This window comes from Zophobas morio, unplaced genomic scaffold (assembly GCF_036711695.1).
Source record: "Zophobas morio isolate AGI-343-1 ecotype UQ-CSIRO unplaced genomic scaffold, CSIRO_AGI_Zmor_V1 ptg000014l, whole genome shotgun sequence".
NCBI lineage: Eukaryota > Metazoa > Arthropoda > Insecta > Coleoptera > Tenebrionidae > Zophobas > Zophobas morio.
In genome coordinates, this window is record NW_026972119.1 from 18,217,877 (window position 1) to 18,243,358 (window position 25,482).

At 30.7% G+C, this 25,482-nt stretch overlaps 1 protein-coding gene across 11 annotated transcripts in view; it reads right to left on the minus strand.

Moving 5' to 3' along the window:
- LOC135128588 (disks large 1 tumor suppressor protein) overlaps positions 1–25,482 on the minus strand; it is a 1,417,771-nt gene that overhangs the window by 356,336 nt on the left and 1,035,953 nt on the right. The window contains exon 1 of one of the 11 annotated variants that reach the window (XM_064055497.1): positions 18,191–18,340. The exons of the other annotated variants lie outside the window; for them this stretch is intronic. Within the exon in view, the coding sequence (XP_063911567.1) occupies positions 18,191–18,325 (135 nt within the window). The 5' untranslated portion in view covers positions 18,326–18,340. Of the gene's footprint in view, positions 1–18,190; positions 18,341–25,482 lie in introns of those variants that run through there. 11 annotated transcript variants of the gene reach the window in all.

A 25,482-nucleotide genomic window follows, 5' to 3' on the forward strand; every position in this document is an offset into this window, starting at 1 on the left:
GAAACTCGAGGTTTACGGTCGACAAAGAACTATCACACGTATTCAAGTTTTCTTTCTGTCCCGAAAACTCGAATAAATACATATGAACTATAAACATTTATTCACCAATATTGCTTTCATTTAATAACTGAGTAACTGAGTTTTCATCAAATTGTTTTCACGTTTCAACGGACAGACGGACGGAATTTGCATTTCCGTCCGTCTTTCTTTCATTCGTGAAGGAAAAATCGCCAGAAAACGCTCTTCCACGACCCGAACAGCAAAAAACGGATTTCATATTGCGAGAAATGTCAGAACTGGATCGAAAACACAACTATATTTACACTGACATGTGAAATCTTTGATGATGTTAAGAGTAATTCTAAAGACACCCCAAAAATATCATTGACTTAAATGATTCTATAGAAACTAAAATTTTATAATTTATAAAAAAGTTTTGACGACTCAGTGGATCCAAATGGATGAATGACTTCAAAAAGTGACAAAGATTATCTACGATGATTCTAAAACAAATTTAAGAGCTTCAAGGTTTTTCTTCTTTCTTTAATAATGTAAAATTTTTACGCATTTTAAATACATTGTCCAAAATTGTTTAAAAGTTTAGAAGATCTTCAGTGATCTCAAAAATTTTTTTCTTAGAAATACAGAAAGACCTCCACAGACTCTAAAACTCCTAGATTAGTTAGAAGTTATAGAGATTCTTTTATTTCTATTTTTTAATATCTCCAAAATTCTCAATTTTTGGTAATTTAATAATATAAAATTTTCACAGCATTCTCAAAATTCTAACATTCGCGAAAGTTTTGCTAATTCTAGGAGTAATTCTAAAGACATTCTAGAAATTTCATTCGCTTAAGTTTTTCTATAGAACCTACAATTTTATAATTTATAAAATAGCTTTGATGACCTAGGGGATAAATGACAAATATTGGGTTTCTTTATTCCAAGGTTCTAAAAAGAAAAACATGGCCTGACATTCTAAAAGAGAATTAAAAAGTTTTTAATATCTTTACTAATCTTAGAAATTGGCTAAGAAATACAGAAAGACCTCCACCAACTCTAGAAGTCCTAGAGTAGTTAAGAGTTACTGAAATTCTATCATTTCTATTTTTTTCGTTAATATATCAATATTTCTCAAATTTTGGAAATCTGCCTAATAATTAAAAATTTTCACCATTCTCAAAATTTTAAAATTCGCTAAGTTTTTGATGATTCTAAGAGTAATAATTCTAAAGATATCCTAGAAATATCATTGACTTAAGTGATTCTACAGAACCTAAAATTTTATCATTATTTTGACGCTCCAGAGGTCCAGAAGGGATGAAGGACAAAGATTGTTTACAATGATTCTAAAACGATTCTGAAACTTCCAAGTTTCTAAAAAAAATATATAGTTTGAGATTCTAATGAGAATTTGGAAGTTTTTTAGATCTTTAGTGATCTCAGAAATGTACTAGGAAATACAGAAAGGCCTCCACAGATTCTAAAAATCCTAGTGGAGGAGTTATAGAGATTCTGCTACTTCTATTTTTTAACATCTCTAAAATTCTCAACTTTTGGAAGTTTACTTTAATGATATAGAGTTTTTATACCATTCTCAAAATTTAAAAATTCGAGTAGTTTTTGATGATTCTAAGAGTAATTCTTACAATCATCAAAAACTTAAATTTTACATTATTAAACCAAATTTCAAAAAATTGAGACTAATTCTAACTAATCTACAATCTGTGGAGGCCTTTCTGTATTGAAATCAGTGAAGATCTTAAAAACTCTTAAACTTTCTTTTAGAATTTAGGGCTGTTTTCCTTTTTAGAACCTTGGAGGTTTTAGAATCATCTTCTTAGACAATCTTTGTCATTTTTTGGAGTCATTCATCCATTTGGGTTTGCTGATTCGTCAAAGCTTTCTAGTTTCTATAGAATCACTTAAGTCAATAATATAATCTAGGGTGTCTTTAGAATTACCCTAAGAATCATCAATGACTTCGCGAATTTTAAAATTTTGAGAATGGTGTGAAAATTTTAAATTATTAAAGCAAATTTCAAAAACTGAGAATTGTTTAGTGTATTGTGGAGTTCTTTGTGTATTTCTTAGCAAATTTTTGAGATCACTGAAGATCTAAAAATCTTTCAAACTCTCATTTAGAATCTCAAGTTATGTTTTCTTTCTTACAAGCTTGGAGGTTTTAGAATCGTTTTAGAATCATCGTAGACAAACCTTATCATTTTTTGAAGTCATTCATCATTAAAAATTTTAGGTTCTGTAGAATCAACCAATTCGATTATATTTCGATGATATCTTCAGAATTACTACTAGAATCATCAAAAATTTAGAATGTTAAAATTTTACATTGTTCAGGCGAATTTCCAAAAATTGAAAATATAAATAGAAATGTTAAAATCTCTATACCTCCTAACTAATCTAGGATTTTCAGAGTCTGCGAACGCTTTTACTGTATTTCTTAGAACGTTTCTGAGATCACTGAAGATCTTACAAAACCTTAAACTTTGTTTTAGAATCTCGGGCTATGTTTTCTTTTTTAGAATCTCCAAGGTTTTAGAATCGTTTTAGAATCATCATCGTAGACAATCTGTCACCTTTTGAAGTGATTTGGCTCCGTTGATTCGTCAAAGCTTTTTTATACATTATAAAATTTTAGTTTCTATAGAATCACTTAAGTCAATTATATTTTTGCGGTATTTTTAACATTACTCTTATAATCATCAAAGATTTCGCCAATTTTAAAATTTTTAGAATGGTGTGAAAATCTTAAATTATTAAAGCAAATTTCCAAAAATTTAGAATTTTCGAGATATTAAAAAAAATAGAAATGATAGAGTCTCTATAACCCCTAACTACTCTAGGATTTGTGGAGGTCTTTCTGTAATTCTTAGTAAATTTTTCAGATCGTTAGGAATTATAGAAATTTTATTATTTCTATTTTTTTAATATCTCAAAAATTCTCAATTTTTTAGGAAATTTGCTCTAATAATTAAAAATTTTCATACCATTCCCAAAATTTTAAAATTCGCGAAATCCTCAATAATCAAAAAATGACAAAGATTGTCTACGATGATGATTCTAAAACGATTTTAAAATCTCCAAGATTCTAATAAGGAAGACATAACCTGAGATTGTAAAACAAAGTTTAGGAGATTTTAAGATCTTCAGTGATCTCAGAAGTGTACTAAGAAATACAGAAAAGCCTCCACAGACTCTAAAAATCCTAGACTAATCTTAGTCAGATGTTAAGATTTCATCATTTCTATTTTTTAATATCTCCAAAATTATCAGTTTTTGGAAATATCTTATAATTAGTATCGAATTTTCACACCATTCTCAAAATTTTAAAGTTCTCGAAATTATTGACCATGCTAAGAGTGATTCTAACGATATCCTAGAAATATTGGCTTAAGTGATTCTAGAGAATCTAAAATTTTATAATTTATCAAAGAGCTTTGATGACCCAACGGATCCACAGGTATGAATGACTTGAAAAAAATTAAAAAATTGTCTAGGATAATTTTAATTTTAATTTTATATTTATTTTTTTAATTTTAATTTTATCATTTATATCTTTCACTCCCTAACTGCTGGGAGAGTTTTTTTTTAGACAGTTTATTATCATATATGTTTTAAATTTTGTAAACATTTTTGTAACACGTACATATTTTAAAAAACCAATATTTCAATTATTTATGGCCATTTTGGAACGCGGTTTTCACCACTGTTTTCAGCTTGTAAAACTTTAGAAATCGTACCAGATCTATTTTCGACTTTATTTGTTGGCCGTGTAGCTTTAGAAGTAGGGTCGGTGTGTTCGCTATAGATAAAAAACTCAACATTTCTTGAAGGAGTGAACCAAAAACGGTTTTCGTAAATAACACAAAATTTAAAAGGATTTAAAAGACAACAACACACAAGCTTCAAAAACAGAATAAACGTACGTCATTTTGATATGTAAAATCTAACGAAAAAAATATGCCGATTTCTAATATCATTTTTTTTTTAATTATACAGATAAATAAAAGTTAACAATAATAATTAAACCGACTGGAACTTGTTTTCTTCGTCTTTTAAATCTTCTACATTTCTCGTAATGGACAACGTTATATTTGAATTATTCACGAAAGAAGCAAAAATCGCCAGAAAACGCTCTTCCACGACCCGAACAGCAAAAAACGGATTTCATATTGCGAGAAATGTCAGAACTGGATCGAAAACACAACTATATTTACACTGACACGTGAGCGGTATTAATGGATCCGAACGGACAGAGGCACCTAGAAAAATGATTATTTTTTCCGTATTACGTAACACAACAGAGATAAGAAACTATCGAAGCGTGACAGGGTGAAAATCGGTCCACTTTTTCATTTCTGTCGCTTTTCTAATGGAAGAGGTGTGAAAAAGCTCGCAACGTTCTCTAAATTTACTATTCCGCTGCATCTCGTTACGCTGACAATTAGCGAAAATTGTTTCCATCTCTAATTAAATTTTAATTTTGTCTAAATATGCTTAATTAATGGGTGTCAGTCAGGACAACGGGACAGCGTAAATAACACTGGTTCCGGAGACATATTAAAATTGTACAGTAAATCAAGGCGAGAAACATTTTGAAGGATTTATGATTTATGAGGAGGACGACATTTCCCGCGAGACTTAGGATAATTAATTTAAATTTACTTTTTACAGCGTTTTCGCTGTTTTCATGCTGTAATTACGACCAGTAAAAAAGCGCATAAAAATAAAAATAAAAGGGCTGGGCTGTCTTGTCGGGTTTTTGTAACACGTAATGCACGTAGTTGGATTTACTTTACACCGATTTCATAAAAAAAAAAAATCGTTTACATTTGTTTGTCCTTTTTTTAATTATTTGATATGACGACGTAACTTTCTCAAACTGCCTGATAGTTAGGCAACCAGTAATTTAAATTGAATGATAAATTTGCCACTATTTCAGACAAAAAAGTCAAAATTTATGTGGCAAAACCACGTTCTGCAATGTTTAACTTCATAAAAATAACAATAAAACGTGATAACGGGTTTCTTTATGACAAGAATGGAAAACGTCTAGTCGGGTTAATAAAGGCCAGCATCTGTCGCTTGCAATGAAATTAGGGTTCGATTAGATTAAAATTTTGAATATATAGTGAGCCCGCATCCCACTTTCTCCAACCATTACAAAACGATTTATAAATTTGTTGAAATTGTGGTTTCCTGGATATTTTTATTTGTTTGTGACACCACCCACATTTTTAATCCAACGATTAACCGTGTTTATATGTAGTACTCAGCGGTGTTTTCACACATAGTCAAGTAAACTTGTAATGTTTATAATTTCACGCAATCCAGTAAACACTCGCAAAAATATTTATTAAGAGAAGGAAAAAAACAAGTCTAATTTACGTCGCTTCCGTTGTGTCAAAAATAACGTTGTCCATTACGATAAATGTAGACTTGAAAGTCGACGAAAAACAAGTTGCAGTCGGTTTATTTTTGTTAGATTTTATTTATCTGTGTAATTAAAAAAAAAATGACGATCTTGGTAATCGATATAATTTTTCTATAAGATTTTACATATCAAAATGAGCTATGTTTATTTTGTTTTTGAAGTTTGTGTGTTGTCGTTTAAATCCTACTATTCGTCCTTAAAATTATTAATCACTGAAGGCCAAAAGGTGAAAACCGCGTTCCAAAATGTTCATAAATAATTGAAATTTTGATTTTTTAAAATACGTGATGCATTAACAAAATTTAAAAAATACATGATAATAAACTGTTTAAAAAAACTCCACTAATTAATTATAGAGTGAAAGATATAAATGATAGAATCTCTATAAATCCTAACTTCTCTAGGATTTTTTGAGTCTGTGGATCTCAAAATTTTTCAGAATCTCAGGCTAGATTTTTCATTTTAGAATCTTGAAGGTTTTAGAATCATGTTAGAATTATCGTAGACAATTTTTCATTTTTTGAAGTCATTCATACATTTGGATCCGTTGGGTCATCAAAGCTCTTTACTAAATTATAAAATTTTAGGTTCTGTAGAAACACTTAAGCCAATATTTCTAGGATATCTTTAGAATCACTCTTATGAACTTCGAGAATTTTAAAATTTTGAGAATGTTATGAAAATTCTATTATATTATAGGACATTTTCCAAAAATTTTTAATTTTGGAGATACGAAAAAATAGAATTGATAAAATCTACGTAAATTCTAACTGGGATTAATTTAGGATTTTTGAGTCTGTGGAGGCCTTTCTGTTTTTTCTTAGTACACCTCTGAGATCACTGAAGATTTCAAAAACTCCAAAACTGTGTTTTAGAATCAATCTCAGGTTATGTCTTCCTTGGAGATTTTAGAATCGTTTTAGTATAATCATCGTAAACAATCTTTGTCATTTTTTGATCATCCAAGACTTTGCGAATTTTAAAATTTTGAGAATGATATGAAAATTTTTAATTATTAGAGCAAATTTCCAAAAAATGAGAATTTTTGACATATTAAAAAAAATTGAAATGATACAATGTATATAATTCCTAACTAGGACTTTCATAGTGTGTCTTTTTAGATATTTAGTGATCTGGAAAATTTACTAAGAAATACAGAAAGACCTCCACAAATCCTAGAGTGGTTAGGAGTTATTTTCTATCATTTTTATTTTTTTAATATCTCAAAAATTCTAAATTTTTGGAAATTTGCTTTAATAATTTAAAATGTTCACACCATTTTCAAAATTTTAAAATTGGCGAAATCGTTGATAATTTTAAGAGTAAGTCTAAAGACATACCAATAATTTAATTGTAAAACGATTCTTAAACCTTCGAGATTCTAAAAAAGAAAACAAAACCCGAGATTCTAAAACAAAGTTTAAGAGTTTTTAAGATCTTTAGTGATCTCAGAAATGTTCTAAGAAATAGAGAAAAGCCTTTGCAGACTCTAAAAATCCTAAATTAGTGAGGAGGTATAGAGAGTTTAACATTTCTATTTAAATTTTCAATTTTTGGAAATATTCCTAATAATGTAAAATTTTAAAATTGAGGGAGTTTTTGATGATTCTAAGGGTAATTCTGAAGATATCGAAATATCATCGAATTGATTGACTCTAACAGCTTTGACGATCCACCGGACGCACTCAAAGGGATGAATGACTTCAAAAAATGACAAAGATTGTCTACGATGATTCTAAAACTATTCTAAAACCTCCAAGGTTGTAAAAAGGAAAACATAGCTTGAGATTCTAAATGAGAGTTTGAAAGTTTTTTAGATTTTCAGTGATCTAAAGAATTTCCTAAGAAATACAGAAAGACCTAGGAGTTATAGAGATTCTATCATTTTTATTTTAGTATCTCAAAAATTCTCAATTTTTGGAAGTTGGCTTTAATAATAACCGAAAATTTTCACATCATTCCCAAAATTTTAAAATTCGCGAAGTTATTGATGATTCTAAGAGTATTTCTAAAGACATCAGAGACAAATCATTGACTTAAGTGATTCTATAGAAACTAAAAAATTTTATGATTGATAAAAAAGCTTTGAGGACTCAACAAACCCAAATGGATGAATGACTTCAAAAAATGACAAAGATTGTCCATGAAGATGATTCTAAAACCTCCAAGGTTCTAAAAAGGAAAACAGCCTGAGATTCTAAAACAAGGTTTAAGATTTTTTAAGATATTTATTGATTTCAGAAATGTACTAAGAAATACAGAAAGGCCTCCACATACTCTAAAAATCCTAGATTAATTAGGAGTTATAGAGATTCTATTATTTCAATTTTTTTAATAATATCCCCAAAATTCTCAATTTTTGGAAATTTGCTTTAATAACGTAAAATTTCAAAATTGACGAAGTTTTTGATGATTGTAAGAATTACTCTTAGAATCATAAAAAATTTCGCGAATTTTAAAATTTTGAGAATGGTGTGAAAATTCTATTTTATTAAAGTAAATTTCCAAAAATTGAGAATTTTGAAGGTATTAAAAAATAGAAGTAACAGAATCTCTATAACTCCTCCACTAGGATTTTTAGAATCTGTGGAGGCCTTTTTGGATTTCCTAGTAAATTTCTGAAATCACTAAAGATCTAAAAAAGTCTCATTTAGAATCTCAGACTATGTTTTCCTTTTTAGAATCTTGGAGGTTTCAGAATCGTTTTAGAATGATCGTTAACAATCTTTGTCCTTTTTTGAAGTCATTCATCCCTTTTGGACCGCTGGATCGCCAAAGTTATTTCATAAAATAATTATGAAATTTTAGGTTCTGTACAAGCACTTAAGTCAATGATATTTCTAGGATATCTTTAGAATTATTACTCTTAGAATCATCAAAAACTTATCGAATTTTAAAATTTTGAGAATGTGGTGAAAATTTTAAATTATTAAAACAAATTTCCAAAATTTGAGAATTTTTTATATATTAAAACACTAGAAATTTTAGAATTTCAGTAGCTCCTAACTACTCTAGGACTTCTAAAATTTTCTTTTAGAATCGCAGGTAATGTTTTTTTTTTAGAATCTTGGAGGTTTTACAATTGTTTTAGAATCATTCTAGGTAACAATATTTGACAGTTATCCATTTGGTAGATCGTCAAAGATATTTCATAAATTACAAAATTTTAAGTTCCGTAGAACCACTTAAGTCAATGAAATTTCTAGGATATCTTTAGAATTACTCTTAGAATTAGCAGAAATTTCGGGAATTTTCAAATTTTTGGAATGCTGTGAAAATCTCTATAACTTCTAACTACTCTAGGAGTTTTAGAGTCTGCGGAGGTCTTTCTGTATTTCTAAGAAAGTTTTCATCCATTGGGGTCCTTTTGGTTGTCAAAAGTATTTTATAAATTAAAAAATTTTAGGTTCGATGGAATCGCTTAAGTAAGCCAATGAAATTTCTAGGATGTCTTTAGAATTACTATTATAATTAGCTAAAATTTCTGGAATTTTAAAGTTTTGAGAAAGCTGTCAAAATTCTATATTATTACCATAAATTACGAATCAGTGAGAATTTTAGACAAATTAAAAGACAGAAATAATAGAATTGCTATAACTTCTAACTACTTTAGGATTGTTAGGGTCTGTGGAGGTCTTTCTGTATTTCTCAGTAAATTTTTGAGATCACTGAAGATCTTCTAAACTTTTAAACTCTCTGTTAGGATCTCAGGCTATGTTTTTCTTTTTAGAACATTATACGTTTTAGAATCGTTTTAGAATCATCGTAGACAATTTTTGTCATTTTTTGAAATCATTCATCAATTTGGGTCCTTTTGGTTTTCGAAGCTATTTTATAAATTAAAAAGTTTTAGGATCAATGGAATCACTGCCAATGAAATTTCGAGGATGTCTTTAGAATTACTATTAGAATTAGCTAAAATTTCTGGGATTTTAAAGTGTTTGAGAATGCTGTCAAAATTTTATATTGTTACCGTAAATTTCTAAAAATTGAGAATTTTAAACACATTAAAAAATAGAAATAATAGAATTGATATAACTTCTAACTACTTTAGGATTTTTAGAGTCTGTGGAGGTATTTCTGTATTTCTCAGTAAATTTTTAAGATCACTGATTATCTTCTAAACTTTTAAACTTTCTTTTTGGATCTCAGGCTATGTTCTTCTTTCTAGAACCTTGCAGGTTTTAGAATCGTTTTAAAATCGTCGTGGACAATTTTTGTCATTTTTTAAATCATTCATCCATTTGGGTCCTTTTGGTTTTCGAAGCTATTTTATAAATTAAAAATTTTTAGGTTCAATGGAATTTCTTAAGCCAATGCAATTTCTAGTATGTCTTTAGAATTACTCTTAGAATCAGCAAAAACTTCGCAGAGTTTCAAATTATGAGAATGGTATGAACATTTTACATTATTAAAGCAAATTTTCAAAAACTGACAATTTCAGAGATTTTTAAAAACAATAGAAATGATAGAATCTCTATAACCCCTAACTACTATAAGATTTTGAGAGTCTATGAAGACTTTTCTATATTTCATAGGAAATTTTTGAGATAATTAAAGATTTTAAAAATTTTTAAATCCTTTTTCTGAATCTCAGGCTATGTTTTTTTTTTAGACCTTGGAGGTTTTAAATTTGTTTTAGAATCATCGTAGACAATCTTTATCTTTTTTTGAAGTCATTAATTCCTTAGGGGGCTTTTGGTTGTCAAGGCTATTTTATAAATTATAAAATTTTAGATTGTGTAGAATCATTTAAGTCAATGATATTTCTAAGATGTCTTTTAGAATTACTTTTAGAATCAACAAAACTTGGCCAATTTTAAAATTTTCACAACGATGAAAAAATTTTACTCCTACATTATTAAAGCAAATTTTCAAAAATTGTGAATTTTGGACACATTAGAAAATAGAATTAGTAGAATCTCTATAACTTCTAACTACTCTAGGATTTTTAGAATCTGTGGAGATCTTTGTGTACTTCTCAGTAAATTTTTGAGATCAGTGAAGATCTTAAAAACTTTTAAACTCCCTTTTAGAATCGCAGGCTATGTTTTTTTTTTAAAACCTTGAAGGTTTTAAAATTGTTTTAGAATGTTTTTTTGAAGTCATTCATTCATTTGGGTCCACTGGGTCGTCAAAGCTATATTATAAATTATTTTTAGTTTTAGGTTCTGTACCGTAGAATCACTTAAGTCAGTGGTATTTCTACGACGTCTTTAAGAATAAATTTTAGAATCATTAAAAACTTCGCTAATTTTAAAGTTTTGACAATGATGTGAAAATTTTACATTATTAAAGCAAATTCCAACTGGAACAATGCAACAATTTCAAATTTTTGGTAAAGCAACAGTACTTGAAATTCAAGTGTGAAAACAATTAAAACTCCCTGTTACAATGTTTATAGAATGTGGTTATAAAAAATCGGACATAAAATTAATTTTGGAAAATGTGTCACTCGTTAGGTTACGATTTCGAAAATGGCCGAGGCTTTGTGACTCTGACTGACACACTCATCTATACCCAGATCGTTTTAGATTTGAAAATGATTTATAGATGATCAAATTTTTGTTGTTGGAGGAAACCAGACAACAAAAGTTCTGCGATAAAAGGAAGAATTTCTAAGCTTTCATGTTTTTGCTTGACACTGAAATTTATAGACGGTTCTAAAAGCAGGACATTTTGTTGTAATTATTCTGGCAACAAATACCACTCAAATGGTTATTACTCTCAAGAATCCACTTTGGACCGTCTGCAACCCCATGAGAACTACACATACGTATGTTATTATCACCACACAAAGATACGTCGAGTCTTCCAGCAAATGGAAACTTTATTAGAACATCGGATAGATCAATAAACCGAAGTTAAAACTTCGTGGGACTCTCAAAATAACTTTATAACAAGTCAAGTCTGTTGTAATAATATAATAACATAATTTAATTATATACGACGGATAAACTGAATTATGTTCAGTCAATGTCATTAAATTAGAGTCAATATGTTCCCAACCTGAGATCGTCAACCTCAGTTGCTTATAATATATTTATTTATTTAATGGAGTGGTTAGCAAAAACATACGCAAAAAGAGATATTGTATACTTTTGTTAAATCTTTTGTCCCCCATCTATTATTTCCCTTCCTGATAAAGATCCCTCGCAGCTACAGAATCGACTGCTGACTCCGAATTATTTAGCTTGCAATATGGTAATGTCCTCTGAATTAACTATTCGCACGTCGTCCTGCACAAGTTGCTGAAGTACGAGATTGTAATCAACTTCACAATACTTGGTGGCGGGAGCCAACGTAATAACCTTAATTGCATACCAGATGCAATTTTCGCTGGCTTTGTGTTAATGGCAACATGCATCCGATAATTGAAAGCACGACCGATCCCTCGAGATCTCCAGCCAACCTAGTGGCTGAAGATACGGCAACTTTTTCAGGCAAAAAGCGACTTTCTAAAGTGGGTTTCAGACGTCGAGAGGAAAAAGTGCAAACCCAATATTAGTTACAATTCCTTGGGGCAACTGCAACTAATATTAACAAAGTGAGCTATCGATTACCTCAGGTCGGAATACAAGCTTTTCAACTCATTGAAAATAATTTCGCTAATGGACTGTGATGAAACCGTAAGTTCAATTAAGTACGAAGAGGCTCCCAGTAACAATGTAACAGCTGGTTCAGACAGCTGAAAAATTTCTTTGAATGTTCTCCGTGACAGTTTTAAAATTATCATGTTTTAACAAAAAGTCTTCGTTTTGATATTACTGCCGGCGCACTTTGTGATGTTTTTTCAAAGGTTCTGCGAAAGCTCTCTCAAAGCTCTTGTCACATAATTATAAATAGACTGAAACGTGACTCGAGTTACACTCGAGGATTTTTCTTCGACCAAAAAATCTCGGCGAAAGCAGGAGTTATGTTTGTGGTCAAATATCACGGCGGGGAGGATTTGCTCGGTTTTAATAGGTGTGTTTGGGTCTGTTTGCGGTGCGTCTTAAGCCACGATTAATTGCGATAAATGAACGTATGATTAAAGATTTTATTGGTAGCGTAGGGTGTTAGTTTAGCTCGAAAATATACTATGTTATTAAAAAGTGTAAAACACTTAAATGATCGCCGATGAAAAGAGATGGAATTTTATTTTCACGAAGACAAAATACAGCAACCTCAAGGACTAATTATGAAATGAAAAGAATCAAACATGAAATATAAAAGTAAATTAAAGACGACTACGGAATGTTCTAGAACTTAAAATGTAATTGACGCCATCTATCAAGTATTCTAGAAATAAAAATGTCACAAGCGCCATCTATCGAGTCCCTATGCTAAGAGGCGCCATCTATCGAGTGTTCTACAAATAATAATCAGCAATCCCCGACTTGCAGCTGAAGCTGGAGTTCCACGGTTTGTGTGAATCGTGCATTAAAAGAACAAGGCTTATATCCATACCACGTTCAAAAAGTGCAAGCTTTGGGTCCGTTGATTTTCCACGTCGTGTAATTTACGGCGAATGGTTGTTGCAGCAATGTCGTGAACGCCTTAACTTTTTAAATTGCGTTCTGTCTACGGATGAATAGAATTTTCTTGAAAATTGTTGTAATAAGAATAATAATAATAAGATCTACTGATTTCAACAAGAGGAAATCCCAAATACAGAAACCAAATAAACTAAAAATAAACTCCTACAAAATATAACTAGAAAATTGACAAAAAATTAAATAACCTTAAATATAATAAGAGTACATGTTAAACATATAATACTATTCTACAATGTTTAGCAAGTGAGGAGGGATCAAAATTCATGAATCATTATGAATGTCACAGTTACTAGAAATACAATTATACTGTATAAACCGCACAAGCATATTATAAATTGTTAATTGTTGGTACGGATTATTAAAGTTAAAACTTAATTATTACTTATTTAAATTTTCATTTCAAATTTGATAATGTTGAGTATGCTTATTAAATATTGAAATAACAATTGTTTACTTCAGTGCTTTGAATCGTACTTACTGGGGCGCAAAACACGAAGTGTGAATTTACTGACAATATTGTTACAGTTTTTGTCAGATTTTCTAACCTTAACCATATACGATAAATTTCATTTTCCATTACGGATCTTTTTTTAGATGGACTATCTTTGTCTGAAAACATTCTGAACAGTATATAGATCATGTGACTCAACTCTCATTTAAAAATTCAGTATTTCGACGCCGACTTCGCAGTTTTATCTTCGCAAGTACTAGCGCCGCCCACCCGCCCCCTGTTTTTCGAGAGGATGTCATTTGCCAAAATAAGTCTTACCTTAGCAAGAACTAGCCCCGCCCACCCACCCTCTATTTTCTCAGGGGATAGGTCATTTGCCAAAATAAGTTTTATCTTAGCAAGTACTAACCAGGCTCACCCTCCTTCTATTTTCTTAGAGAGTATATTATTAGCCAAAATATTAGTATTTGCTAAGATAAGACTGATTTTGGCAGATTACCTATTCTGTGAGAAAATAGAGGGTGGGTGGGCGGGGCTAGTTTTTGTTTTAATAAAACTGATTTTGGCAAATGTCATACTCTCTAAGAGAAGAGGGGGCGGGTGGGCGGGGCTAGTAATTGCTAAGACAAAACGGATTTTGACATTATTTTCGTAGAGAATAGGTTCTTTGCCAAAATAAGTTTTATCCTGGCAAGTGCTAGCCCCGCCCACCCACCCTCTATTTTCTCAGGGGACATGTCATTTGCCAAAATAACTTTTATCTTAGCAAGTACTAACCACGCTCACCCGCCTTCTATTTTCTTAGAGGGTATGTCATTGGCCAAAATATTAATAGTTGCTAGGATAAGACTGATTCTGGCAGATGACCTATCCTGTGAGAAAATAGAGGGTGGGTGGGCAGGGCTAGTTTTTGTTATGATAGAACTGATGTCAAATGCCATAGCTTCTAAGAAAAGAGAGGGCGGGTGGGTGGGGCTAGTACTTGCTAAGACAAAACGGATTTTGACATTATTTTCTTAGAGAATAGGTTCTTTGCCAAAATAAGTTTTATCCTGACAAGAACTAGCCCCACCCACCTACCCTCTATTTCTTCAGGGGAAATGTCATTTGCCAAAATAAATCTTATCTTAGCAAACACTAGCCACGCTCACCTCCCTTTTATTTTTTTAGAAGGTGTCATTAGCCAAAATATTAGTATTTGCTAAGATATGACTGATTTTGGCAAATGACATATCTTCTGAGATAATAGGGGGCGGGTCAGCGTGGCTAGTACTTGCTAAGATAAGACTTATTTTGGCAAATGACTATCCCCTGAGAAAATAGAGGGTGGGTGGGCGGGGCTAGTACTTGCCAGGATAAAACATATTTTGCCAAAGGACATATCCCCTGAGAAAATAGAGGGTGGGTGGGCGGGGCTAGTGCTTGCCAGGATAAATAAAGAATCTATTCTCTACGAAAATAATGTCAAAATCCGTTTTGAAGAAAAGAGGGCGGGTGGGCGGGGCTAGTATTTGCTAAGACAAAACTGATTTTGACATTATTTTTTTAGAGGATAGGTCCTCGATCAAAATAAGTTTTATCCTACTAGCCCCGCCCACCTGCCCTTTATTTTCTCAGAAAATATGTCCTTTGACAACATCAGTCTTACCTAAGAAAATACTAACCCCGCCCGCCCGCCCTTTATTTTCTTGGAGAATAGGTCATCAGTTTTGTCTTCGGAACTACTAACCCCGCCCCCTTTATTTTCATAGAGAGTAGGTATGTCCTTTGCCAAAATCAGTCTCATCATGAAGGCAAGTACTAACCCCGCCCACGCGCCCTTCATTTTCTTCTAACAAAAATTTATATTTCTAAAAATTTAACAATACATTTTTATTTAAATGAGGTATAAAAAGGAGAACAATATTTGGACGTTCTAAAATATCCAATACTTCAAGCACATCGAATAATTAGTCCAGTCAAATTAGCGATCAACCTCGGAATGAGAGATAATAAGCTGAATTTTCGTATATACCTTCATTTTGGCGTTCTAAAAGTTGTGTCAAAAGTCTCATCAAAACTCGTGTCTGCGTCGTGAGTTATTCAGGGTCAAATGTCAAAAAAAAAACAGTTTTTCGCGATTATCTCGGTTTCTATTGCTCCAATGAAGTTAACATCTATTATCATAATTGTAGACCACAAAATTTGGGACAAATTTTATTAGAAATATTTTTTGATGCGCTCAATCGTTTTTGAGATAGAGGGCGGTGAGAGCGCATCGCACATCTATACGTACTCTAATGCAAGATCAACCGTGAATATCTGTGAATAGCTTGAATTTTGAATAATTTGTATTATTTATCAATTAATACATTGTACTTAACAACATTTTACATATTTTCAATATATTCATTTAATAATACTTACCTACTTTGTGTAATTTAAAATTCTTTAAATGAAATACTTATTGTATATCTTAATTTATTGAAAGTAGATTTTAAGTAGAAAAATAATTAAGTACTTTATCTTTAAAATGTGCAAGGTTAGTAGATATATTAGATAATACATATATTATACTTGTTATATTATTATATATCTTAAAGTTATATTAATTTATTCAAAGTAAATTTTAAGAAAGTAAAACGAGTTAATAACTATATTTTAATTTTATGTTTGTTCAACAGCTGTACGTTTCTTACGATTTTTTTTTATCTTGCACTACAGTACGTATGGATGAGCGCTGCGCTCTCACCGCTCTCTATCTCAAAAACGATTGATCGCATCAAAAAATGTTTCAAATAAAATTTGTCCCAAATTTTATGCTCTACAATTATTATAGACACTAACATCATTGGAGCAACAGAAACGGAGATAATCGCGAAAAACTATTAATTTTGACTTTTGACCTTGAATAACTTACGACGCAGACACGAGATTTTATGAGACTTTTGAGACAACTTTTAGAACGCCAAAATTAAGGTATATACAAAAATTCAGCTTATTATCTCTCATTCCGAGGTTGATCCCTTTTTTATGCTAAAGTGACTGGACTAAATACAGAAACTTCGACAAAACATTATAATTTACTACATGTCATAAAGAGAACAACATTGCATATGAACAGAAAATTCTACAATAATGTTTAATTTTGCTACTAAAAATGTTTCAGTATTTTCTAAAGCTCTGAGAATCGAAAAATGGTAAAAAGGTTTCGTGAATTTTGAAATATGCTGAAATCGTTATTTTTGAAAATCTGAAACTTGATATTACGCTAGGAATACTCAAAATCCTGTTTGGAACAATTAATAAATCAGTTAATTTGTTAATTTTACTCAGTTTTATTGATAGTGAATCAATCCACATCTTAGAAAAGTCTTTAAAAGGTATGTTAAAAGATATTGGTTTTTTCACATCTCTGAATTATCCGTGCTTAGAATTTTTGAAAATTACCAAATTTTTGTCATTACAAAAAATCATTACACTTTTGTAAAATATTTGAAGAAACTTTTTTCATGAAGTATATTGTATGCGGTATACAATTTAAAAATTTTCATTAAACTAACTTCGCCCACGTACAATAAATGCAATTTAAATATTTACTATTACAACATTAAGGGGTTTTTCTCTAGCCCCGCCCACCAGCCCTTTATTTTCCTTTGCCAAAATCAGTCTTATCTCGGCAAGTACTAGCCCCGTCCACCCGTCCTTTATTTTCTTATAAGGTAGGTTTCAGTTTTATTTTTGCAAGTACTAGCCCCGCCCACCCGAAAGAGGGAATTCCATAAATACCCATTGTGAAAGATTCCTTGCATTTTTCACCAGTAACTTGCCACTTCACACTTAAATATCTCACAGAAAGAACACAAGTTTTTACTTTAACAATAATATAAAACTGACAGAAGCCCCACTATGCTACTATTCTACTAGTGTAAAATTCAGACTCTATTAACAAAGCTGCACAACAATTTAAGCTTAAAACAATTAACTAAAACGATGTGTGGATCGATCATAACCCAAGCGCTTTATTGTTCAAATCCCCACCCGATTATGAAGTCCGTGCTTATTTTAGAACCCATCACCGCCAATAAACCCGGTGTTTATTTTTTGTGGCACTTTTCTCGTAAGCGCGAAAAAATCTTCCGCCTGAAACCCGCAGCATTAATGTCAACATTCAGTGGAAAACTATTCGAGTCCATCAAGCCCTCGACCAGGATAGCTGCCGGAAATTGTGGCTAGTTCCGGATTTAAGTTGGCTCGCACTAAACACCGGACTCTTTATCGAACCGTTCCGTTTTTCAGGAGACGCCTGAAATTTTTTCTGCTTACTTGAACTGGACGCAGTTGACTGATGACACTTTTTGGCGTTTGCTCGGACAGGCTTTCAAGGCTTTGAACATCAATTTCAGACAGTAAATGAAAATTAAGTGCACTGCTTTCAAATAAATGGTTGCAGTTTAGGTTTCGTCGTTTTTCTTCAGCTTCGAAAGGAGAAATGGTTTCAAAATCCAGAAAAAACTATGTTTAAGGAAAAAGCAAACATACTTCACTATTAAAAACAAACTTGAACAACTGAACTTCCCTCTCATGTCGAGTAAACTTTCATGACTGTTTCCGTTGAATAATGCTTCACCGATCCCTCAAACAAAACTAATTCAACTTCCCCAACTTTCCAAGTTATTAAAGTAGTTTTACATAAACGTGCATCCAGAGTGCACAAAACACTTAATCTAGTAGAACTCTGCAGCAAACAAAAAATTCAATACTCACCCTTTGCATGGAAGTTGTGTCGGAAATTGAAAACGTGTCGACGTATGAATCGAATCTGACCGCTTTCTTCGGTGGTGGTTTTTTCCTCGGGCATAAAGAGCACATTTTTTGCGAATTGGTGGTGGTCGGGGGCATTATTTCAGTACTTTCGAGTCACAATTTAAATTCAACTACTAGGGCGCTATCTACGGGTTGCACTACACACTTCTGCTTTCGACTACTAGACGATAGAGGGCGCAGCTGTGGAAATGAGATCTGTAGTTGGAATTTTTCCGGGCCGGATTATTGATCCGGGTATCACGGTTTTCAACTTTTCGGTCTCAGTGGGATGATTATTAGGTGGCGACGGAGTTTTATATTTATTATGGACAAATTTGGTAAGTGGTGGCAGGGTTAAGGAGCATTAATTATGGAGTGAGGGTTATTGATTATGGAGCAAAAAGTATAGGCGGAGATATTGCGACGCTTAGTTTTCAAGTTTAAATTTAATGTTCCAAACTTCGGTTAATGAAATATTGTTAATTGCTTGCTATTGTTACGATTTAAGCGGCAAAGGGAACAACATAAATTTCTTTTTAAATAATAGCTTTTCTTTTCAGAATTATGGACCTAATCAGAGTGGTTTGGTAAAACAATTTTAAAATTATATAAAAATAATGAGAAAGTCAGGGACGGCCTAGAGGATTAAATAAAAACTTGATTCTTAACTAATTAGATTATATCCGTTGCCACAACGAAGACATTACGTCAACAAAGTTTTCAAACGGAATTTTACAGTCTTCTTAGTTTAGTAACTTGTAGCAACCTTCAGAGAACAAAGTTGCCTCTGCTGTCAAGTCTATGAAACGCCCTATGTATTTTTACTTATTTTGGTGTCGTATTTCATATTGGTGGTTCTAGAAAGGTGATTACAATTTTCGAAGAAATGTTGCCGAAAAACTATTTGAATAATTTTCGAAAGTGTTTGGAAAAAAGTCAAAAATTTGATGAAAATTTGATGTTTTGGTAAAGTTGCCCAAAAATTCACAAAACTTCTGGAATATAGATATCAACAAACCGACATAACCTGCTGATGGCCCCAAATCAAGATTTTTGAAATTTTCGGTTTCAAAATAAGTTTTTTTAATACTCGAAAATTGGTATATTTCTTCTTGGCCATTCTGAAAAAATGGTTGGTACAGTCGGAGTCGAAAATGGCTTCTGTAAATTGACGTCAGTACAAAAATGCCCTTTGGTAATTTTTGGATGTGGCCGGAAAAAGGTAAAAATTTTTATAGTTTAGATTTCAAAATTGGGCTTTTAAAATATCACAAAAATTGCTATTTTTCATTTTGGAAATTCCGGAAAACTGGTCGGAATTTTTGAAAAAATATTGCCGGAAATAATTTCTGTAAGTCGAAAACAATAAGCAAAATGAAAAATATAGGGTACTTCAAATAAAAAAAAGTTGTGTGTTACGTCTTAAAACAGAACACTCTGTATACCTAGAAATAATTTTCAAGTGTAGTTCTCAAGGAGGCGTGTAACAGTGATCTTTGGCATTTTTCTGTTTCTAATAATAATAATTAATGAGGTATTGAGGGTCCTGCGCTTAGTGACTCACCCTGTATATCTAGGTATATTATATTTTATTGTTTCCTTTGGAGATTGTATAAAAGACTTTAACAAATACATATTAACACTGATTTAGACATCACAGACTGTCGATAATTAAACTTATTTAATCATCTCCTTCTAGAAAGTTGTGACGTCATCTCAAAAAAAAGAAATCAAAAATTTTTGGCTTTTGATACTAAACTTTTAATTAGGGGGTTGAAACTGTCAAAGTTCTTTCAGTAGCGTAATTTAAAATTAGTGTCGTCTATACAGGGTGTTTTATTTTAGAGAAACATCACACAACGTATTTTTATTAATAGAACACCCTATATATTTTTACATATTCTCTTACTTGTTTCCTAGGTTTTCTAACCATACTTTACATTTAATTTCCGATGCGACATTCTCATGCGTTATTCCATTATTTAAAATTTTTTTTTAGCAATGGAAGGGTTTCTAAAAAAAACGCATAAGTGTTATTTCAAAAATTTCTGTTGCAATATTTTATGGAGTGATAAACGAAAGATAAGCGTTTTGCTATGATTAATTCAAATTTTAATATACAGAGTGTTTACCAAAAAATCCAAAATCAAATATCGATATTTCAGTTGACACAAATAGAGTACCCTGTATTTTATCATTCGATTTTTCAGTTCTTCAATGTTTTTGAATTTTTAAATTTTATATTTTTGAACTTCTTGTTCTTTCGATGTGTTTTAGATTTTTCGGTTTTACAGTTTCCCGATTTTTAAAATTTTGGATTTTTCGATTTCTCAAGTATTCGGTTTTTAAATTTTTCGATTTTTCAGTTTTTTGATTTTACAATTGTTCAGTTTAACGATTTTTTTAATTTTGAATTTTTCAGTTTTCAATTTTTCGATTTTGGGCTACATTTCGACTTTGCAGTTCATCGATTTTTAAAATTTTACATTCTAAGATTTTTTACTTAATTACTCAATCCATTTTCCTGAAAATTTGGAAATACAGTGCTGTTATTATTAGTATTACACTGCATCTATACAAATTGATGTACATGTCCTTGAAAAATGTTGCTTCTTTATATTTACTTTAACAGTACATACATATTTTTATTTTCACTTTTAAGGGTTACCTCAAACAAAATAAAATTCACAAAATCAAATCTTATCATTTTTCAAAAATATCTGGAACTATTTACCTCCGACCAATTTTTTAATATCAGAACTTTTCTTTTTTCAGTTTTTCAATTTCTCGACTTCTAAATTTTTTTTTAATTTTTCGATTTGCAATTTTTCAATTTTGAAATTTTTCAGTTTCTCATTTTTTATTCTTCGATTTTTTAATTTTTCAAGTTTTTGATTTTTATTATCCATTTTTCATAGATTTTAATTTTCATTTTCCCAATCTACATATTCCACAAATTACAATTTTTTGTCTTTTCAGTCCTTTTAATTTTTCATTCTGGCTTTCAATTGTTCATTCAATATTTCCTTTATTCAATTATTCAAGTTTCAATCTTTGTTTTTTCAGTTCCTCGATTTTCCTACTTTAAAATTTTCCAATTTGGCAATTTTTGCATTTGTCAATTACCCGATTTTTCGATTTCTTTGATTTTCAATATTTCGATCTTACAATAATTCATTTTAGATTTTTGAGTTTCTCAATTTTTTTTATTCGAAAAGTGGAAAAATCGAAAAATTCAAAAATTGAGAAAGTGGAAAAACGAGAAATTTAAAAATCGAAATAAATTCAAACGAAGAAAAACGAACCGAAATAAAATGAAAAACATTGAAAAATAAAAAAAATTGAAAAGATAAAAAAAATATAAAAGCGAAACGAAAAATATCCAATCGAAAAATTTAAAAACTGTATCACGATTTTTCGATTTTTCAGTTCTTCAATGTTTTTGAATTTTTAAATTTAAAATTTTTTAATTTCTTGTTTTTTCTATGCTTGACTTCTCGGTTTTAGATTTTTCGTTTTTACAGTTTCTCGATTTTTAAAATTTTGGATTTTTCGATTACTCAAGTATTCGGTTTTTAAATTTTTCGATTTATCAATTTATCGATTTTTGAACTTTAAATTTTTCAATTTTCAATTTTTCGATTTTGGGCTACATATTGGATTTCTCGGGTTCTCAACTTTTCAGTTCATCGATTTTTAAAATTTTACATTCTAAAATTTGTTACTTCTCAATTTTTCGAATTTTCCATTTTTAGATTTTTCACTTTTTCCATCTTTCGAATTTTTAAATTTTAATTTTTAATTTCTTTTTGGTTTAGAATTTTTTTACTTTTCGGTTTCAGATTTTTTTGTTTTTCCATTTCTCAATTTCTTAAATTTTTTTTTCGGTTTTTCAAAATTTGTTCGAATTTGGAGTTTAATCGAGATTTCCGTGTTCCGATTTTTCCATTTTTCAATTTTTCATTTTATTCATTTTTTCAAATTTCAAGTTTTTCAATTTTTCAATTTTTATAAATATTCGATTTTGGGCTACTTCGATTTCTAGACTTTTCGATTTGTTGATTTCTTAATCTTTTGACGTTTCGATTTATCGATGTTTCAATTTTTCAGTTTTTCGGTGTTTCCATTTGTCGATTTTTCGGTTTTGCAATGATAATTAATTCACGTTTTAATATACAGAGTGTTTACCAAAAATTCCAAAATTTCCAATATTCAAATATCGATATTTCATTTGATACAAATAGAATACCCTGTATTTGTTATTGCATCTTATTCTATTTTTTGTCTCTTTTTTTGTTGTATTTTCTATATTTAAAGTTGATAGTTAATACGATTTTTAATTTTTGTATATAGGAAGAATTCGATTTCAGGGTTTTTCGATTTTTCAGTTCTTCAGTGTTTTGAATTTTTTCTCGATTTTAGATTTTTCGGTTTTACAGTTTCTCGATTTTTAAAATTTTGGATTTTTCGATTTCTCAAGTATTCAGTTTTTAAATTTTTCGATTTTTCAGTTTTTTGATTTTACAATTGTTTAATTTCCGATTTCTCGATTTATCGAAGTTTCCTGATTTTTACATTTTTCAATTTTTCAGTTTATCAATTTTTTTAATTTTAAATTTTTCAGTTTTCAATTTTTTGATTTTGGGCTATATTTCGACTTTTCAGTTCATCGATTTTTAAACTTTTACATTCCAAGATTTTTCACTTCTCAATTTTTCGTCTTTTTCGTGGTTCAATTTTTCGAATTATTAAATCTAAATTTTTAAGTTTTTTTTGTTTCGAATTTTTTTTTTCGTTTTTCCATTTCTCATTGTCTTAAATTATTGTTTTTCGGTTTTACAAAATTTGTTCGAATTTGGAGTTTAATCGAGATTTCCATGTTTCGATTTTTTCAGTTGCTCAATTTTCCGATTTTTCCATTTTCCATTTTTTATAAATATTCGATTTTGGGCTACTTCGATTTCTAGACTTTTTGATTTGTTAATTACTTAATATTTTCATTTCTTGATTTGTCGGTTTTACAATATTAATTAATTCAAATTTTAATATACAGAGCGTTTACCAAAAAATCCAAAAGTTCCAATATTCAAATATCGAGATTTCAGTTGATAAAAATAGAATACCCTGTATTATATTATTGTATCTTCTTCTATTTTTTGTCTCTTTTTTTTGTTAAGTGTTTTCTATATTTAAAGTTGATAGTTACCCCGATTTTAATTTTTTTATATAGGAAGAATGAGAACACAAAGTAGGATAGGATGCAGAAACATAATACAGTGTGTTTTATTTGAAAGACCTGAAATCTTGATATTTGAAAATTTTAGAATTTTTTATAACCTAAAATACTAAAATTTGGGTTAATTAATACCACAATAAAGCGCGTACCTCCATTTATTCCTCCATAAAATATTGTAATACAGATTTTAAAAATAACCCTACTGCAAACGTTGCATTGGAATTTCAAAAATAAACTATGGTTATAAAGTCTCGGAAGAGGCTAATGAGAATATGTAAAAATATATAGGGTGTTTCTTTTAAAAAACTATGTTGTATCGTGATTCAAAAACAGAGCACTCTGTATAGTTAAAAAATTTAGGGTGTAGTCCATAAAAGCCTACCGACTTCGACATTTTTTCCATCTCTTCGATATTATTTCTATATCCTTTGACCCTCATTAGCAATAAATTATTTGAAAAATTCAGAGACCAAAGTTGAACCGTTTATTGAGTAACATTCATTAAAATTACCTTCGCTCTACAGAGTGTTTTATGTCATTGCCAAAATCAGTTTTATCTTAGCAGGTAAAAGCCCCGCCCACCCGCCCTCACTTGCCTTAGAAGGTATTTCATTTGCCAAAATCAGTCTTATATTGGCAGTTACTAGCCCCGCCCACCCTCCCTCTCTTCTCTTCTCTTAGAGGATATCTCTTTCACCACAATCACTTTTATCTTAGTAGGTACTGATGACTAACTATTACAAAAACACTTAACAAGAAACAGAGTAAGATGGAGTAATACAATACAGAGTGTTCTATTTGAAGTGAAATAGCGACACTAGAGCATTGTCACAATTTATTTTTTATAAACGCTCTGTACATTAAGACTCATTTTTTTTTATACAACAAAGCCCGTGGTACCTTTATTTATCCCTCCACAAAATATATAACACAGATTTTGAAATAATTATTTTTAAAAGATTGTGGTTATAAAGTCTAAGATAAGATCAATAATAATAATACCTACTAAGACAAGACTGATCTTGGCAAATGACATACCTTCCAAGAAAATAGAGGGTGGGTGGGCGGGGCTAGTACTTGTTTAGATGAGACTGATTTTGGCACTTTTGACATTTTCGTCCATTTTTCAACTATTTTCGAAAATGAAAATAATCCAGAGTCTTGTCAGGTCTTTTTTTATTTTTTCACATCCTAGATTCTATTAGTTTCCACTCCCACTCGACAGAAAAATATAATTAGCCCCGCCCACCCACCCTGTCTCCTTTTCAGTGATCGATTTTATCCAATCTTAATGAAATTAATGATCTTATACTGAACAGAAATAAAATTAGTCGTTAGGATGAGAAGAGGGTGGGTGGGCGGCGCTAGTGCTTGCTGAGATAAAACACATTTTGGCAAATGACATACCCTCGAAGAAAATAGAGGGTGGGTGGGCGGGGCTTGTACTTGCTGATTTTGGCACTTTTGATGTTTTCGTCCGTTTTTCAGTAATTTTCGAAAACAATCCAGAGTGTGGTCAGGTCTTTTTTTATTTTTTGTACATCCTAGATTCTATTAGTTTCCACTCCCACTCGAAAGAAAAATATAATTAGCCCCGCCCACCCACCCTGTCTCCTTTTGGGTGATTGATTTTATCCAATCTGAATGAAATTAATGATATTATACTAAACAGAAATAAAATTAGTCATTAGAATGAGAAAAGGGTGGGTGGGTGGGTCTAGTACCTGCTAAGACAAGACTGATTTTGGCAAATGACTTAGCTTCCAAGAAAATAGAGGGTGGGTGGGTGTAGTACTTGTTTAGGTGAGACTGATTTGGGCACTTTTGACATTTTCGTCCATTTTTCAACTATTTTCGAAAATAATCCAGAGTCTGGTCAGTTTCACATCCTAGGCTCTATTACTTTCGACTCCCACTCGACAGAAAAATATAATTAGCCGCGCCCACCCGCCCTTTCTCCTTTTCAGTAAAAATATATAGGGTATCCCTTCAAACTATGTTGTATTATGCCTTAAAA